General features: G+C 35.6%; 1 protein-coding gene across 7 annotated transcripts in view; it reads left to right on the top strand.

Annotated features, from left to right (window-relative positions):
* The window catches only part of ANKS1B (ankyrin repeat and sterile alpha motif domain containing 1B), a 397,279-nt gene that overhangs the window by 186,154 nt on the left and 191,820 nt on the right, over positions 1-19,305 (top strand). For 4 of the 7 annotated variants that reach the window (XM_072327909.1, XM_072327887.1, XM_072327898.1 and 1 more), the window contains exon 15: positions 17,302-17,408. In XM_072327909.1, the coding sequence (XP_072184010.1) occupies positions 17,302-17,408 (107 nt within the window). Of the gene's footprint in view, positions 1-16,879; positions 16,899-16,938; positions 17,409-19,305 lie in introns of those variants that run through there. The other 3 variants (XM_072327931.1, XM_072327920.1, XM_072327940.1) reach the window with 2 other exon arrangements.

Here is a 19,305-nt window from a genome sequence, read left to right as displayed (position 1 = left end):
TTAAGATTAAAAAAAAATATTTTAACAACAATCCGGTACATGAAGCAACATATCTGTACTAGATAAAACTGTCATCAATTAAGCAGTGTTGACACTACTCTAGGAAAATGAGTAAATAACTGATTTGAATACGAATACGATTGCAGATGCAGATTTTGTTTTGTTGAAAAAGGAGGGAAGCATTAAGATGAAAACTGCTAGGTATATTGTCCTGCAAGACTGTTTTTTTCTTTCTAAAACCTGTAGTGTTAGTAGGGAGAATTATTCATTTCCTGGCTTTATGTTTGGAGATAGTAGCTTCTGCAGATATTATAAGAAACACAGAATTTGCTGCTTATTATTTTTTATCCTGGTAATACACAGGTAATACACTCAAAACCAGGCCTCTATTAAGAAACTGTACAATAAGTTAGAACTGTGCTTGAAAGCAAAGATATGAGTTCACAGCTTTGCGTAACGTCAGGATATGCAAGCACTATTCTGTCCCTTCCTTTGACCAGCCACCATTTTTATTTTTCTTGTAAGATATTTAAAAAAAAAAAAAAAAAGAAAGAAAGAAAGAAAAGAAAGGTCCTACTGCAAAACTTGACATCAGGCATTTTGTGATTTCTTCTGTATGCATTGTTTTTCTTGGCATTGAAATGTGGCATTTGGTTCTTCAGCTCTTTCAAGTGGCAGGAGGTCTTTTTGTTTCTTTCCCCAGGAGGTACTCTTGACTTGTAACTTTCCTGTTTGGTGTGCAGCTGCCTGCAAACCAACATTTTTTCCCTTTCTGTCATTTTCTATTGGTCTTCAGCTTGTTTAGAATTACGATCTGATTTTGCTCTTAATAATGGAATCAAGAGATATGTATTATGAATCAAACCAAAACTACATTTCTGTAAATAATCAACACACAGACTCTATTGAAGACATCTCTTTCAGTTATGTTTTCTTTCTGTTGTATATTCCTCAGAGTTCTCACCTAATTCTATTATGTTGTCTGAATCCTAGTGCATTTTTAGTTCTATCTGCCCAAGTGCTGTAGCGCTAAGGACATAAACTCCATCTCAGAAATTCACCTCTTCTCTTCCTAGATCTGTGCTAATGTTTCAGATTATGTGGCCTATAACTTGGAAGGAAAACTAAAGATTATCAGATATTAATCTGAAATACTTCATCTGTTTACATATAAATATATCAGTTTTGTTAGCTGTATTTTTCTGTATAGACATACATATAAATTAACCAATAGAGATTAAAAATTAAAAATGAATTATTTAATGTTCACGCTTTACAAATGAAGATTTCTGTTCATGTGTATCTGAAACCAGCTAAATTATTGAGCATTGTTTTTGGGAAGCTACACTTTTCTTGTCTAACGCATTTAGGGAGGAAGTGTTGACATTATTTTAAAAATACAATGCATGCCTTAAGATCTTGAACATGCTGTTAGTTAGAGCTATTGTATGTCAGTTGGTATCCCTGAAAGCAAAGAAAAATATGGTTGTTCTTGGTACAAATCCAAAACTGTAGGACTTGAAAGTCACTAGAGATTTGGTTATTGTGGCAGTTATTCAAAAGGAAGGCTATTAAGGAAAACAAGTCTCAAGGAGGAAGATGTCAATAAGTATAGGGAATTATTTATAAAAATTTCTAAGATGTAGATTTCCATGGAAGTGTTCAAGGCCTGATTGTAAGACTGTGGTCTAATGGAAGATGTTCCTGCCCATGACCTGGAGGTTGGAAGTAGATCATCTTTAAGTTCACCCAAACCATTTGTTTCTGTGAAATTTTTGAGTTGTTCAACAGAACACTACTAAAGGCATAATTATGAGGCTTCACTAGTTGAAAAAAAAAAAAAATGTAAGTAAACTAGCTTGCATAAATTGTCATATCTTCTTTCAACTTAGAAATAATGAGGAAAATTTCTCTTTCTGCTAGACAGAAGAATAATTCAAGCATGTACAGACAAGCCAGAAGTGCCAAAGCACTCAGTGAGATGCAACTAGCAATATAAATAAAGATTTAATATAATTACATTGGTATGTTAATAAGGAGAAGAAGAACAAAAAAATCTTTGGCACCTTAGAGAGGTACTGTAAGAAGGGGAAACCTGCTCATAGTAGGTACAGAGAAAGCAAAAATGTACAATAACCTTTTATCACACACTACCCAAAAATACCATCAGTGAGCATATGGCATGCACAGCTAATCCTAGGGCTACAACCTCAACAGTAGATAAGGAAAGAGCAGGGTTTTTTAGCTTAGATATCTTATAATTGATTTGATTAACTCAATTTTGTCTTTCATAACTGTCTGAAATAAGCTTAGACCCAACAGTGGGGTTTTTTTGAGAATTTTTGGAGGATGCTTGAGTTACCAACAGACTAAAGGAGGATAATGTAAAGCTTACATTTAAAAGGGGTGAGGAAGGAGAATGTGAGGAATTATTTTCAATTCATAAAAGAGTTGCTGAATAAATGAGAAATATAATATTGAAAATAGCACATAAGTAACAGACAATGTGGATTTATCAAGAGCAAAATTACTAAGGCAGTCTAATGCCCTGCTATTAGCACATATAGGCTTTTATAGGTAAGGAAAGATGCCAGTAATTCTGATTTCAGCTAAACCTTTGACAATGTCTCAAATATTTTTATTTTGAGCAAATTAAGTAACAATGGCTTGATGAAAATAAGGGTAAGTTAGGTGGATAAATCTCAACCTTAATGTCTAAATTTAGACTCCTATTATGCAGTCTGCATTAAAGACATCCAAACTAGTTGTATGCAACTAGATAAGCAGGCACTTTCTCAGTACCATTCATCATCAAAATGTCTGAAGCACAGTGGATGGCATCAGAAGTATCAATCAAGGGAGCCTAGAGGACTTCCTTGAATGTAGATATTTAAACTAGCTGAGATGAATCTCCAAAAAATTTTAAGGACAAATATAATGAAGAATTCAAAGCTATTATTAGGCAGATTGTGACCTCTGATACATTCCGCATATTCTTAAAGATTTATGGATATTTGCCACATATTAAAAAATCAGTTGAGGTAAAACTGACCTTATCTAGAATCATTTGAATGGGCTGGGTTTCATGTCCTTTCAGCCCTTTCTGTAATCAGTCTACTTTGATAATATGATTTAGATTGAACTCATCCAGAAGGTGGAGTTTAGTAAATTGAACAGCTGTCCTTATTCTTTGCTTTTTTTTTTTTTTTTTTTTTTTTTTTTCCAGCATAGTAGATACTTCTACTGATTAGTAATATATATTTTGCAAAGGATTTAGAAAAGCTAATATCTTTAAATATCAGCCATCTGCACTTCTCTGGTAAAAAGAAGAAACACTTCAGTTTCAGATTTTCTTTGCCTAATTATAAACATATTTTTCTAGAATAAAAATCTCTTTCAGGGCATGCTAAGTAGTACTTCTGTTAGTTGGAGCCCAGTAGCTGTTCAGATGTATGTGATTCAGAGGTTATTCTGCAAGTCATTAGTAAGGGAACGATCAAGGAGTTTTCTACTTTGGAGATAACTTTTCAGCATGGGTAATGCCTATCATATCATCATGATTAAAGTAAAAGTTATTTCAAACCAGAGTAATTAAAATAAAGACAAGGAAAATAATTATGAAAAATAATATCAAGTCAATATACAATCAGCTTAGGACTGAGCTGGCATGTTCTAGCACATGGAGGCTGATTTACAATCTCATAATTCTGTTAATGATTAATTATTGTTTGGATACTGTCCATAGATACAATGCAAGTGCACTCTAGTCATGTTTTCTTTGCTTAGTTGAACACATCCCTGTCCCTGAGTGCCCTTGTTGTATCTAGAGAACTGTGTTCAGTTATGGGCCCCTCACTTTAAGAAAGACATGGAGGCCCAGAAGCATGATCAAAGAATCAAAATAAAGCTGGCAATGCATCTGAGGCACAAGTCTTATAAGGATAGGCAGAGGGAACTGGAATTCAGTCTGGAGGAGTCTCAGAGGAGACCTTATTGCTCTCTACAACAACCTGAAAGGCGGTTGTTGTGAGATGGGGATCAAATTCTTCTCACAGGTAACAGCAATAGGGTGAGAATTAATGGCTTCAAGTTCTATCAGAGGAGGTTCAGGTTGGATGTTAGGAACCATTTCTTCTTAGAAAGAGTGGTGATATATTGGAACAGGGTGACTGGCAAAGTGAGGCCTACAACATATTGAATACCGTGGAGGTATTCAAGAAACATGTGGATGTACCACTGAGACTACCTGAATGAATGCCTTTCAAAGATTAGTGCTGAAGTACATGAAAAACTACTAGGATGCATTTTGTGGTATAATTTCTTTGATCATTTTTACAGGGATGCAAGTTATAAGCATTAATCACAGAAAAGTTTTTTCTGTATTTGTTTTGTCTTGTCTACTGATATGACCAAAGTTATTAGCAATGAATTCTCATTCTCAATATAGAGAAAATGACAATAAATTTTCCACTTTGGGTTTCTGGGATATGTGAGTTCAAGAATTAAGGTTGTGAAAGTAAAGCAGATATAACTTCACTAGAAAAGGAAAAGAAGGGTTCAGGTAGGACCACAGCCAGAAAAGCTGAGTGAGAGGAATAAGAGTTCACATTATGCCCTGTACAACTGTAACATGTAATAGAAATTGCACAGATCTTTGACTGCCAAAAGCTACGTACTCAGATTCCCCTGTTTCTCCCATCTGTTTCACTGCCACTGTTCTGACATGAAACCTTCATCTTACCTAGTAGTGCTCTGCCTAGAAAAGCTAATGTTTCACTCCAAAGAAGTTCAACTTTATTTTAACAAATGAAGACTTGTTAGGCTTGCTGCCATATGGTTGCAGTTTTGGCAAAGTGGTCTTCCTCCAAAGCTGTTAATATCCTCCCTCCTCAAGGGCAGAAAAGAGATAAAATATAAGTACTTAATTAAGGCAGAATTTTAATTAGATATGTGTAGGCACGTTGGCATAAGGCAATTTTCACAGCAGTAAGTTATATATTTCAAAGTATGTACTTCATTTGTAATTTAGTGTCTATTTTGTCTAGTTCTCTGTTTTAAATCTTTATGTGTTCAAACTAAGTGCTCTGATAAAGTGGGTTCAGTTCATGGATTTTAATAAAATGAGCCATGCACCCTGTCACAAAGTGGGAGCCCTCTTAAGCTTATTGTTTTAAACCCACAACTTTGACTTTGCAATAGCCAACCATAACTAAACTAAAATAAGGATAACATCACTTCCCTCCCAACTCCCACCTTGTCATTGAAGCTGATATGTTGTGCAAAAAGATCAAAATATCCCTAGCATCATAAAGAGGGAAAAAAATATCCAGAGGGATCCTGACTTTTTAACTGAGAGAAAAGAGAGCTCCAGCAACTGGTCTGTCCTCCCAGTACTGTTTGATGCTTCAATAGCAAATGCGTATACAGTTTGAAATTTCTGAACTGCAAGTCTGTGAACTCTTTATCATCATTTATAGGACTGTGCTGTAGGGAATAAGCTCCTATTTTTGACTCTGACTCTGCAATTCCAACTCCAAAGTGAACAGTGGGTTTTAAATCAAAACAGCAGAATCACTGGCAGGAATTCAAGCAACTAAAGTCAATATGAGATGTTATGGAAGGGGGAGGTGATGTTTATTTTAGACAAAACCATTTTCAGGCACTCACATGTCCATCCAACTTGGGTCCATGGTCACTTGGACCCCACACAGAAGACAAAATATGTTCATTATTGTATCCTTATCACATCTGTTGGGCTGCTTTTGATTAGCAGTTGTGTTTTTTTCTTTTTTTTGTGTTTTTTTTTTTTTTTTGGATCAATCTGTAGGAATCAACAGTTTTTCTGGTGTGATTGTTTGATTCAGAATTTTGCTTACTTCAGTGGTGCTCATTGTTTTTGCTTTGTTGTCTTGGGCTAGGGCTAGAGGTTATCTTTCTTTTGAAATAGCAGGGAGACAAATAAGATATGATGTTCTATAATGTTGCTGTCTTCCTGTGTAGTCTGTCAGGTCTTCTGCGAACAAATTGTCCGTGTTCTTGTTTATTAGAGTGCATTCCTTTTGTCTTGATAAAAATATAATTCTTAGTGTTTTACTGCTGTCAGTTATGCACTTGGTTATCAATGCAGACCATGCTCACAACCCTCTATACCACTATTTCTTCTAGTGCTTTCACACATGCGTTTCTATTCATTCATCATTCATACCTATCTTCATATTTCTTTCACAAATCTCTGCATTTCACATGATCCAATGGTAATTGAGGTTCATATGATTGACTAGGTTACAAATAGTGGAGAACAGAAGTGATAAAATTGTAAATTATCTAGAAGTATCTTTGACATTTATTTACTGAGAACATGATAGCTGTAATGAATTGCATGCCACTGAACTTACCCAAGGATCATATAAATTCTCCAGAAGAAATAATAAATAATGGGATTAGTGTTCTGTTGACTACTGCATTGTAAAAGCCTAACAAAAGATAAAGATGCATCTGATTTAATGATCCATTGAATACCAAAATAAACCTTACAGATGACTAGGCAAACTGCAGGATAATTGTAGAACTTTCAGCTATGTTTTATAATAAATGCAATGAGAGTTGGATGCAAAAACAGCAAGCATTTATTTCATTTTTGGTTACTCATTGACAGTTTTAACTTGTAGTATCATAAATGTAGTTTTCAGCTACACACTCTTCTTAAACAAATTAATCAGAGCTGTCTTTGCAACATCCTACTAAAAATGAAAGCATGGACTAAATTAAAAGGGCAGTAAAAATGTAGGTAATCAGGTTGTTCGTAACCACATAGGCTATAACTCCAATGAACTTTCTTTATGTACTTCCACTCTCACTACAAGTATCTACCAACATGTACCTTTTCTGTGTGTCCATACTTTTTGTGTCTTCTGTTAGACTTTTTCCAAAACTGCTTGCAAAGCAATTCAATAATTATATTCACAGATTAGAAAATAATAATAATCATCATTTCTGGAATATATCTTCTAGAAAGAATAGAGGCAATTAATAACAAACAAAGAAGCTTAAGAAAATAGAACAATAGTTTATAATGATTATTGATGTTTATCAGTGAATAAATGTAAAGCCTAACTCTTTTTTTTTTTTCCTTGTCTATTTGTGACCATCAGATTGTCTCACACTAAATTTAGATAGACTACATTAGAACTGCTTGAGAAGTGGTGTGATGTTTAAGCATGTTTAGAAACAACAGTACTATTCAGAAATACACCCTTAAATGAATTAAAGTTATTCATGCTTTCAAGAGTTTGAATGTATTTGCCTATTTGCCTATCACCTTGCTTTACAAAATTACATTGATGAGAACAAAACCAATCTGAACTATAATTAATTGGTTGTGAAAGCATCTTCCCAAATAGTATTTCTCACATAACCACCAGGATTCTAGTTATAGTAAATGGGCTCCTAACCTTTAAGTCCATTTGAAAACCTTTCTGAGGATCATGATGTTCACACTCCAATCTACTCACTGTCAGATCTACCCCACTGAGTTGTATGAATTGTATTTTCTTGTACCATAGGGTTAAACACTGCAGAGCTATGTCCATCTATATAGGAGATTGTTTGGAGAATTCAGAACATGAAAAAATGTCTTAAAATGTTTTGTATGTTATTTCCAGTAGAAATGAAGCCTTGCCATTTTCTTCTCTGAACCATTTCACTTCACAGGGAGTATTCAGAATCTGTGTGGTTTCCACAAGGGTAGTTTGTCTGGATTTTACAAAATAGAATCATAGAATCGTTAGAGTTGGAAGGGACCTTTAAAGATCATCTAGTCCAACTCCCCCACAATGCACAGGATCGCCACAGCTAGATCAGGTTGCCCGGGGCCTTATCCAGCCTGTCCTTGAAAGTCTACAGGGACAAATCATCAACCACATCACTAGGCAACCTGTTTCAGTGCCTCACCACCCTCACTGTAGAAGACTTTTTCCTTATATCTAACCTAAATCTGTCCTCTTTAAGCTTGAAATTAATGTCAGAATATTTGCTGGTGTGCTTAAAAAGTGACAAGCTAATGGTGCTCTCATTTTATAATGCTCTCATAAGTATCGCACTGTAATTCCAGAGGATACGAGACATTTATTTCTATGTTAAATATAGCTATGATAAATTATATGAAAAGAAAATGATCAGATTAATTGATATTTTTATGTTCAGCTTTCTTCTTGCAGTTTAATCTGGACCTTGCAACTGCGTAATCATTTACAGCCATGTATATAAATTTTGAATTCATCCAATGTCACTGAATTGAAGAGCATTTATTTCTTAAAATCAATTTTAGTGTCAGCGACAAAATGTATGCAAAATAGGAATTAGCACCTCTGTGGAGTTAAAAGCATCTGTTGAAAAATGAGGCTTTCACAGTCTGTGGCCAGGCAATGCTCTAAAGAGAGCAGAATATTCCACAATTCTAAAATAGACTTTATGAAAATCATAAAGTGATTACCAAGAGTAAATCTTTAAAATTTTGTTGAATATCTTGGTTGGTTTATCTCAGACAAACTTAATGTTACTCTTGTACTTGACCACTAAATACACGAGAGTTGGTTATTTTCAGGCCAGTAAGTCCATGAGGGAGTTTGTTTTTCATAAGGTATATAAAGATCTCAGTCTGCTAAAACTGAATTAATAACAGCATCCTGAAAATTTGGTTGATTCACTCATCTTTCCTTCTTAATCTTGTAGTCTTCAGATTTAAATAGACATGAATCCTTGGAAACTCTCATTTCTAGTAATCACAAGAACATCACATGCTAGTTAAAAATCTTTGGCTTATTATAGATTTTACAGTGCAGAATTGTTTCTAGATTTAGTTCCATCTACAGAAAAATAATTAATTTAAGAAATTGAACTAAGTAAAGTATATTCATTTGCTTTCTAACCCAGACTGTTAACCTGAATTTGTGATCATAATACTAGAATCTTTGTCTTCTTTCCTTGTCATCTATTCAAGAAGATACTGTGTTTGAATGCCGTGAAACCTTTCAAAAATTATTTGCTTTAATATTTGCTACCTCTACTTCCTTACTTCACAACCTATGATGTGGGAAACTTTTCAGATCTTTGTTTTTCTGCTTTTACTTTCCGTTGCCTTTAGCTTTTTATTGCAACTCTTAAAGGGTTGACGTTAAATTAGTTTGCTTATATGAATTAGCATTAAATGCTAATAATAGCATTTATTGTAAAGCTGTGAACTGTTCTGATATCTGCTTCTAAAGTATATTTATTATTCATGGCTATGCGTACATTTGGATAAATATTTTATATGAATTCTGCAGTTTGACTTGTTTTCTATTTATGGGATGTGATGGACCACCTCAATTACTTAACGTTACTTCTGTTGTCTGGTAGGCTACTTGAAATGTTTTAGAGAGTGTAATTACAAAGAATAAATTATCTCCTTGATACACAGATCCCTTTATTTGCAGATATGTAGCATTCATATGGAGACCAGTAATTCCCCTCAAATTTATGCAAGCAAAAATATAAGTTAATGAAAATTTCCAAATAGTGAATATCAGGCAGTGTAGCTAAACAGCTCACAACTAGAATTTAGATAATTTAAGAATAACTATTAAGTGTTGATTTCAATTATTCAACTAGCTCTAATTTTGATCTTGTTTTGGTATAGGAAATTATCATCATCAGGTTTTAAAATGTTAGTGAAGCAGGTTGGACTCATACATTTTGAGTTAATCTACAGCCTGTAGAACCACTTGAGCTTCTGCTGAGATCCATTAGCCTTGATAAAGGAATGATGGAAAAAATGATGCCTGGAAGATAGTATACTTGTCTGTGAAGTTACATTCCTATCATTTCAATTTCTAATACAAAACGTCATGCATAGTAAGTTTAATGCCATGAAAGGTGTTCATACTGTCTGTAGGCATCAACATAGATTTCTGAAACAGTATCCCTCTGTGGGTAGGAGAGGACAATTCAGAGTTCCTACTTCATTGGTAGGAGAGTCAAGAAGTCAAGTGTGGAAGAGCTTACAGATAGCATGAGCAGAGTTTATGTAACTTCATCCATATACAGACAGCCCAGTGAATGGCCAGCGTGCCCACCCACATAATTTCTTTATTGTTCATTGAAAGATACTGCAGTTTTCTTTTGATATTACAGACTTTTCTAGCAAGGGAGAAACATTATGGAAGGTGGTCAGATTTAGTGGTTTTTGTATAAGACAAGTTTCTGTTTAGACTTTCTGTAAGGGAGAAGAGTGGACCAGTCATTCCCTAGTGTTAGCAAGCTGTGCCCTCACTCATTGGGAGTAATCCCACAGATCCAGGTGCTGGTAACAGGCTCCATCAATGGCCCCAGATAAAAGAAGCGATGAGCCAAGTCTAGGGTTCACATAGGGAGACTAGCTTGGAACAAAAGTAGATGAGGTCTGAGATAAGAATGGAGAGAAGGCTATAACATGGGTTCCTAGTTTATGAAGGAGACCGAACTGAAAATTGGACCAGAAGAAAAGAAAAATAAATAAATAAATAAATAAGGCACCATGTATGCCTGAGAGGTCTATCCAGGATGTGAAGTACCTGGTATTAACGTCCTCTATTGATCTAGGAGGTAGGTCCAAAGGCAGGTCTACAAACTTGCCCTGTTGCAGCATAACTCGTGAAGGAACTGACGGCTTCAGACTGAGCCAAAATGGGGTCCTATACCATGGACAGGGTTGGGGAGATCCCAGGAGATAAACAGAGACAGCAAGGCTCATTGGTGCCCTAAGCATCCTGACACATGTACTTTTTATTCATTATTATAATTTTGACTTTTCACGTGAATAAAAGTGGTATGTTTTTTCTTGTATATGTGTTATTTATTTTCTGAGATTAAGAGCACTGCAGGTAAGAAATGGTAGAAGATTTTTTCACTGCTATTTTTAATAAAGAGCTTCAAGTTTTGTTTGCTCCCAATAAAATATATGATTTCCAGCACAGACTGAGAGTCTCATCTCTACAATGAACTGCCAGTTTATGCCAAAGTGATGTTCCCTAATCATTATAAATATTGAATCACAGAATATCACAAGTTAGAAGGGACATGGAGTCCAAACCCAGGCTCCACAGAGGACCACCTAAAACTCAAGCCCTATTTCTGAGGGCTTTGTATAAACATTTCTTGAACTCTGGCAAGCTTTGTGGCATGACAACAGGCCCGGAGAGCCTGCTCCAGTTAAATCAGGTCTAATTCAAATGTCTAAAGCAAATCTAATCTCAACCTCATACAAATCACAGAGGATAAATTATCAGAATAAATAACTTAGTTTTAAACAAATAATTTTTCCATCTTTTAAAACAGTTCAGGAGGGGAAGTGGGGGAAATAAATAAATAAAAGAGATAGATGTGAAGCAAAATTGCAGGTTGTTGTAGCTGCAGGTCAAGTGTAACACGAGCAAATTATCACTATGTACGAGAAGAATAAGTGAAAGTAAAGGTAAATAGAGGCTATAGAAAAGGAATTATAAAATAAAACTAGAAAGAAAAGGAAGGAGAAATGGAATTCACCTGACGAGTTACTAAAGGAAATCACAGTAAAATCTGCAGAATCTGGGGCAGGGGAGCCTCTGAGCCTAACTAGGCAAAGGAGGGGGGTTGGAAAAAAGTGACAAAGTACCTCAGGTTGAATATGATTTTTAAAGTGATGCCCAAGAAAAATCCGTAAGTCTTCATCTTTTATACTTTAAAGAGTCATTATTTCAAAGATCTGACAGTTCACTACAGTGCCAGTAGCAGGACTGTATATTTCCACTGCTCTCTGTTGGACTTTACAGCAGTTCTCAAGTCCATGAAATTACAGCTGCCATTTACTTTGTGTCTACATTTAACTTCTTGAGATATTTCCGTGCAGTAGGCTTTCTTTTAGTCTGTTTAAAATATTTTCTTGAAATATTTCTCTGTTACTCAGTTTTGCTTGTTTGCTAGTCCGCTGTTGGTTAGCATGGAGCTGCACAAAGATTTCCTCAAATTTGAAATTATATGAATTTGTTTTATGGGGCTGGGAATTATAGCCTAAATTGTTAGGATTACATAGCGTTTTTTAGCAAGTCTAGACAGTATACATTTATGTATATATGAATTTAGTGTGCTAGTTTTTAACAGTAGTCTGAAGACTTTGCTGAAATAAATACATTTTGATTGGTCATGGTATCATGTAAATTTTAAAGCTACGTTTTCATCCTGGATGAGAACAGTGAAAATGATTACTCATAGGTGATAAGTGTAGTGCTACTACTATCCTTCAAAAAGTTCCCGAGACAAGCAGGGAAACTGTTCTGAGAAACTACCTTGTTTTTTCAGAAAATGCTATTAACTTGCATCTAAGCTACAGTTACCCTTTAGATGTGAATAGGATTCCTGAAAAATAAAATAAAATAAAATAAAAATGGCAGGTATCTGAAATGTCTGTCCTATAAAAGAAAATTATATTAAAATAAGTGATGTCATAGTATAGCAGAGGTCCACTGAGGTTTGGTTTAATGTCACCTGCTCACCACTATCTCCATCAGTAGCAGCTTCTTTGTGCTCAAGAAAAAACAAACAGCTGAATTCTAATTGCATTCTAACTGTAGCTTTCCTGAGTGGACTATAATCACAGCAACCTAATAGACTTGTGATGGTATCCAGAAAACAGAGTCACATTTCCTTCAACTTCTCATTGAACAGAGTTATAGCAGAAAGCTGGAAGATGAATCTAGCTTTCTTTCCCTGCAACCAGTCCAGGAATACACATTATTAGTTTACTCACTAGAATACCCAGTCATGCTAACTCTCTTGTGGCACACACTCTGTTGCAATACTGAGATATAACTTTTTCTCCAGCTGAAATCATAAATACAAGAGTAAAATGATATTCCATGCCACGTTATGTGAGGCAGAAAGCTTTTATTCACAAAACAATAGTTCGCATATTTAGTATTTGGTTCTCCAGACCTGCTAAATTGCTAGTCAACTGAAAGATTAATTCTTTCATATTGTGATAATCTCCTCTCAGAAATGTTTTGGTCAGTAGCTACTGAAATTCTCCTGTCTTTGATTCTGTTACACCAAAAGTGTTTAGTTATGTTCAACAGGTACCAACTTATATAAGAAAATAGCTTTTATAATGTTAATTGTGGCAGCACCTTCCCTACAAGTAAATCATGACAGTCTCTGTCACTTATTTCTTTATTTTCTTCAATAAAAAAAGAAAGAAAAATCCATGGTGCTAACAGTAGAAACGGTGAAAGAGAGGGGACCATAAATTCCTTAGTATTTAGAGCAAATCTGCCTTACATCATGTGAGCACTGATATCACATATTAAGTCAGTTCCACCACAAGGATATTCTGAGTCTCACTGGGAACAAGACATCTTGTAGAAATTGTTGTATAGCATACCAGATGGCATCTTTCTTGCAGACATCACTTGAATGTGCTTCTATTGCCTTGGAGAAGAAAGAACGAAGTATTTCTATCCCTGAAAGAGATTTCCACATCAATTCTTCCAGGCAGAAAATAATGCATCAGTTTGAGTTGTGGTCTCACAGAAGAATTATCATGGCATTTGTGTTCTTTGAAATCATAGGAAAGCACAGTGATATTTAAATGTATTGCAGGTGATACCATATCTTACAGTCTGCACCGTGTTTTTCATTATCGGCACCAGCTTTAGGCATAGGCAAAGTAGGCACTGCCTGCGGTAGCACATGCACACAAGGCTGGCACTGAATCATAAACTTGAGTAATATGAAGAGAGAGCCTTCTGGTCTCAAAGCAGCGGCTCCAGTTTCCATTTGCAGTAGCTCAGAAAACTTGTCCAACCAGCCCCCTGCAGTAAGTCTCCTTAACTGGTAAAGAAGATCAAATGAGCTGCATGTTCATGTAACAGCAGACATGATCCCAATTCCTACCTCTGCTCTTTGCCTTCTATATTACTACTACTTGGTGGAAAAAAGAGGGAAAAAAGTCTTTACAGATACCAGGATTCTTCAGCACTGAAATGATAGTCAGGGATGTGGACAAAGCTGTAAGCTGGGCTGGCCATGTTTCTCTTTATTTTCTTTCCCCATGCCGAGCAACCTTATGTTGTGCTGATGAGCTCAAACATGTAGTTATTGCTGGCAGGGGACAGAGCTGGAGAAGAGTGCACGCTGCAACCAACACTGCTACAGGCACCCAGTGCTAGGGTCAGGGAGACAGTTTAAACACAGTACCAATAGCTACATGAAATGTGTCTGGGGAGCCACTCTGAAGTAGAATTTTGCCTACACTGTTGCTAGGCATTAAGCCAAGCACTTTTCATATAGTCGCTGGCAGCATAACTTCCATGCTGTTTATAGTAAGGTAAGGAAGAAGCAGTTTGACGGTGAAAATGGTGTATTGATTATTGGCCATGCATTACTGTGGGCAGAACGGTTTTGTTGATAAAGGACAGCAGATTTAGAGATGTTTGTGCCTGTGAAATAGCAGGAAATACAGAAGTCAATCACACATAATTCTTTGAATGAGTGAGATTATGCTTTACTAGGTCTCTTCCCATAATCTTTTTTTGTTTTGGTTTGGTTTGGTTTTGGCTGGGGGGAATGAATATAAAAAAGGTAGGAATCCTTGTCAATGGAATTCATCATTTCTCAACTAAGAAGAATTCAGCATGGTCTTAATTCTCACTGTGCTTGAGATAATTCTGTTTCCAGTTTCTTATCTGAAGATCTTGCCCAGCTTTTCAAATTTTTTTACCCATTATATTTCAGTTCAACATGGCCTATCCTCCACTTTACTGCTTTGCTACCGACCAGGCACAGTGATGAATGGATTATGCTCTAGGTACAAAGATATTTAAATAGATACATGGATATATTGATATAAAGATATTTACAGTAGAAAAACTTTACAAAATAGGGAAGATTTACAGAAGTGTGAAGAAACGCATTTGCATCCCCATGAGATCTAGATTCTCGTCATTTTGGGATATCTACTTTCTCAAAGAAAAACTGGATACCCCAGTAACATGACTGAAGTACATATAAGTATTCATGCAAACTGTACTCAGCAAAAATATGTGCTCTATATTGCATATATTCATATGCTACTGATATTAAATTAATGAGAAGATTTATAACAGCAATTACAGGCTGACCACCTCCTCGAAAGCCCAATGAGAGGCCCAAGCATCCATACTTCATGTATTAATTTTTCAAAGCAGCAGGAAGACCTGGAGTAACAGGTCCCACAACAGACCTGTACTTAGCTCCTTTCCAATCTAATGGAAAATCTTCTGAGGCTCAGCTAGTGTTATTCTAAAAGCCATTATGGACTTCAGTTTGCATGAGATTTTCTACAAATCCAAGCAGCAACATCAGACAGTGAAAGGTCATCATATTTTTCTTCAAGGACTATTCAGGTTGTTGTACAAACTCATAGAATGTGTTTAATTTTAAATATCCATCTCAGTTTGGAGTCCATTCTGGTCTTGCTTGGGAAGCTTCTGCATGTCACTTGCAATTACAATGTGTATTATAACATGTTGGTTAGAATGTAAGTTTGGATTTTTCTGAAACAATTTTATGCCGCAGTATAACCAGTTTCAAATGATACTCTTAGCAGGCTGGATGTGGCTCTGGGCAGCCTGGTCTGGTGGCTGGCAACCCTGCCTGTGGCAGGGAGGTTGGAACTAGATGATTTTTGAGGTCCTTTTCAACCCAGGCCATTCTATGATTCCATTCTGTAATTCCAACAGGAGTCTGTAATTTCCCTATGCTTGGAATTAAATTTTGCCTCGTGCTGGTCATCACTTGTGATTCACAGTGGACAAGAAAAACAAAGTATTAATGTGTTCAGTAAAAAAAGTTCTGTTGGAGTTTTTAGAATTATATCCCAAGTATATCTCTTTTCTGCCTTTTTTGGTTAAGCCCTGTAACCTCTGAGCCTGTTACAAAAAGGAAAAGTTTAGTAAATACTCTTCTGAGAACAAAGGCGTAAAATGTTTCCATTTGAGAAACAACCTCAAAAAATAAACATTGATGGCAGATTTTTCCTGAAGTATTTAATTTCTTGAGCAGAAATTGCTTTTAAATTCACCATTTAATTTTTTTCCAGCTATTGTTGATAAAATATACTACATCTACAGCCTTACCAGAAATCATGTATGTGTCTTGTATGTCTGTTTGCTGTCTTTGTAAGAAAAGGATATAAACTTAAAATTTTATTTAGTAAAAACATTTTTTTAATTATTCATTTGAATGGTGACCTTTTCAAGTTGAATCATTTTCTGTTGTCATGAAGGTTTTCTTATGTCTTATAGTATTTTACGGTTGAAGAAATCATGCAGATAATTTAATTACTTGGACTAAAACTGTTGTGCAGTTTATGTCTTTTGCTGTACCACAGGAGGGAAACTGTGAAATGTATTCATTACTGATTCATTAAAGGGTTTTGCTTTTATGTAATCAGAAATGCAGACCACTACCTATGTTGTATTAAAAAGAGAAAAGGGAATGCACAGTAAATCATGCCCTAGGCTATGGTTTATGTATTGTCTTTCCTAATGTCTTGTAAAACGTAAAGATCTACAACAAACAGATATGTAAAGCGTAAGTGGTATAAAGATTCTATTCAGATTTAAGAGCTCTAGGTTGCTTTTGAATCTTGCTATTTTCTGCATTTGTTTTGACTGCTCTCATCATTCAAGATTGACGCTTGGATGGGTGTGTAGGAGGAAGCAGCAGCAGCAGGCTTACAGCTTGCAGACAAAAAAAAAATCTGCCTTATCTGATGGCTATTATTGAAAATGCGAGGTGTAGCCTAGGCTGGGTAATGAAGGGGAGCGAGCGAGGGGGAGCAAGAAGCATGGAGCTGCATACTGATGAGTGTAGGAGTACTTGATAAAAAGAATTCTTGCTGCTGGCAGTGCATTGCTCATTGTGGAGTATTCCAACAATCACATATAACGGAGAGCTGCTTAGCTGACAGCTTGATATGCTTTTTTTTTTTTTTTTTCTTCTCTATGACGTACTGGTCTGTAGTAAAGATTAATAACCAAGAAATGTAGAGCTAGGATCAGATCTTACGGTATATACTGCCCTGTAAACTATGTTTTACTTCTGACTTTTCTGCTTGCTGAAAACATTAATCTGTCAAGCTGGCGGGCTCCTTTGATACCAACTTTCCCAGGAACACGATGTGGCAATGCCACCTCTCAGCCCAGGACTACCGCTATTATCCAGTGGACGGTTACTCGTTGCTTAAACGCCTCCCTCTTCACCCTCCTACAGGACCCCGATGCCCTGTCCAGACAGTGGGACAATGGTTGGAAAATATTGGGCTACCTCAGTATGAAAACCACTTGCTGGCTAATGGATTTGACAATGTGCAGTTTATGGTAAGATATCTTCTGTGCGTAGCCGTGTCTATACACTGTAGCTGCCTTTTTCTTTCTGTCTGTCTCTTATGTGATCATTAAAACCTTAAAGCTATTCTGCATTGCACTAAGATTTGTGTAGTGTTTCACTTTTCTGTGTCTAGCTAAATTAATATATAGACTGTCCTCTAATAAAGTTATAAATTATACACGTTGCGAAATGCTCTAGCAGTAAATATGCTAAAAGAAAACTGCATATTAAGGTTTTCTCTCCCCTGTCTGCCTTCAGGTTAAAAAAGAAAAATGCACAGTTCTTTTAATCCACTGCAGGAGACAATTTCACAATATTTAAAGCTGTAAAAACTCCTATTTGCAATACCTCACATATTACTGTATTTTATTTAAACGTTAACATAATCTTCACAATAATTAAGTAGCATGCAATGCTGTCTTTGCATTGAGAGGTATTTTAAAAGCAGACCACTATTTAATAAAGTGCACTCTCTTTGCAATTGATTCCGGATGTGTTCATTAAATGTTTTTGTATCTTAGATGATCATGCTGTGGGATTCACTTGTTGAAACTTATGCCCTGTGTGGAAAAGTAATGCATTCCTTTTAATAGTTCCATTTTCCTGTTTTAACACTAAGTATATTCCAGAAACAAGTGAATGAAATAAATTTTATCTGCTTCAGAATTTACAGTATTAACATGAGGTGTTAAGTAACACAGACCTGCCAGAAAAACTTTCAGCTGAAATGTATATTGACTGTAAAGGGAGAAGCTTACTTACAAGATTGTTATATAATCACATTTATACCAGCTTTAGCATTCCCATTACTTGTATCTCCTGCAAAAATCCCAAACATGATTCTCATAAAGAATCAGATCTTAAAATGTTACTAATCACCCCTTACTTAAAATATTTCTAGTACCCAGCTATGCCTTAGAACAGTTCTAACTTTTCATAACTTGAACTTGTCATATGAGATACAGAAGTGAGATACAAATATTATGACTATAAAATCATCTTAGGAGTTGTGGTTTTCCTATTTAATTTCTTTTGCCAGCATCATTATATGCCTACATGTTACTGATCAGAAAATTAAGGCACCAATTTATGTCATTTCCACATTAAAATAGCGTAGAGATTTCTTCCTGTTTTTACATGTCTGACATCTTTTACTTATATCCCTAAAAATCATCATCACCACCTTTTCCTTTGAATAATCTCGGAACCAAAGCTGCAAGGAAGTGCAGAGTGGGGGGACAAAAGTTCTGAAATGCAATTCAAGGCAAAGTTTCTGAAAACATAACAACAAATTCTTATATGTATATGTAGTAGCATTAGTTATGTAAGTAGGTGATCATTTAGTCTTAAAGAGATTACAGAAGGAAATTGTTCACAAGAGACTGTAGGTGGCATAACAAACAGTCAGAGGGGTACGCCTACAACAGGTAAATGATGAATACTCAGGGAGCTAAAGAAACTGCCTTGGAGGGCTTTCCAGTCATTCCCTGGCTGTGGAGAGGCCCCAGCGACATTCTGTGGGAATTTATGACTTGCATTTCCTAAGACTCTTATTGGCACAGTTTAGTAAATATACAAAAGCTATCTGAGAGCCTACTTAATACTAAAATCAAACTTTTCAGGCCTTAGGCAGATTAAATTATGTGTGGTTTTGTTGTTTGTGTGTTATAGCTGATGTTTTCCAAGTTATTATTTTCCTAAATATATATATTTCAGATAAAATAGACAACTGCTCTTAAGAATAGCTGTGGTAACATGCACGTGTGAACAGAAGACCTGAGCCTCACATACAGTGATTAGACAAAAATCTGGAAAACTGTCTAGTAATAAAAGTAATAAAAGTATAAAATTGTAATAGTTTAATAATTATTAATTTATGGATTTCTC

This window comes from Excalfactoria chinensis, chromosome 1 (assembly GCF_039878825.1).
Source record: "Excalfactoria chinensis isolate bCotChi1 chromosome 1, bCotChi1.hap2, whole genome shotgun sequence".
Classification (NCBI taxonomy): Eukaryota; Metazoa; Chordata; class Aves; order Galliformes; family Phasianidae; genus Excalfactoria; species Excalfactoria chinensis.
The sequence above is the reverse complement of the archived record's forward strand: the minus strand, read 5'-3'. Positions and strand labels throughout refer to the sequence as shown.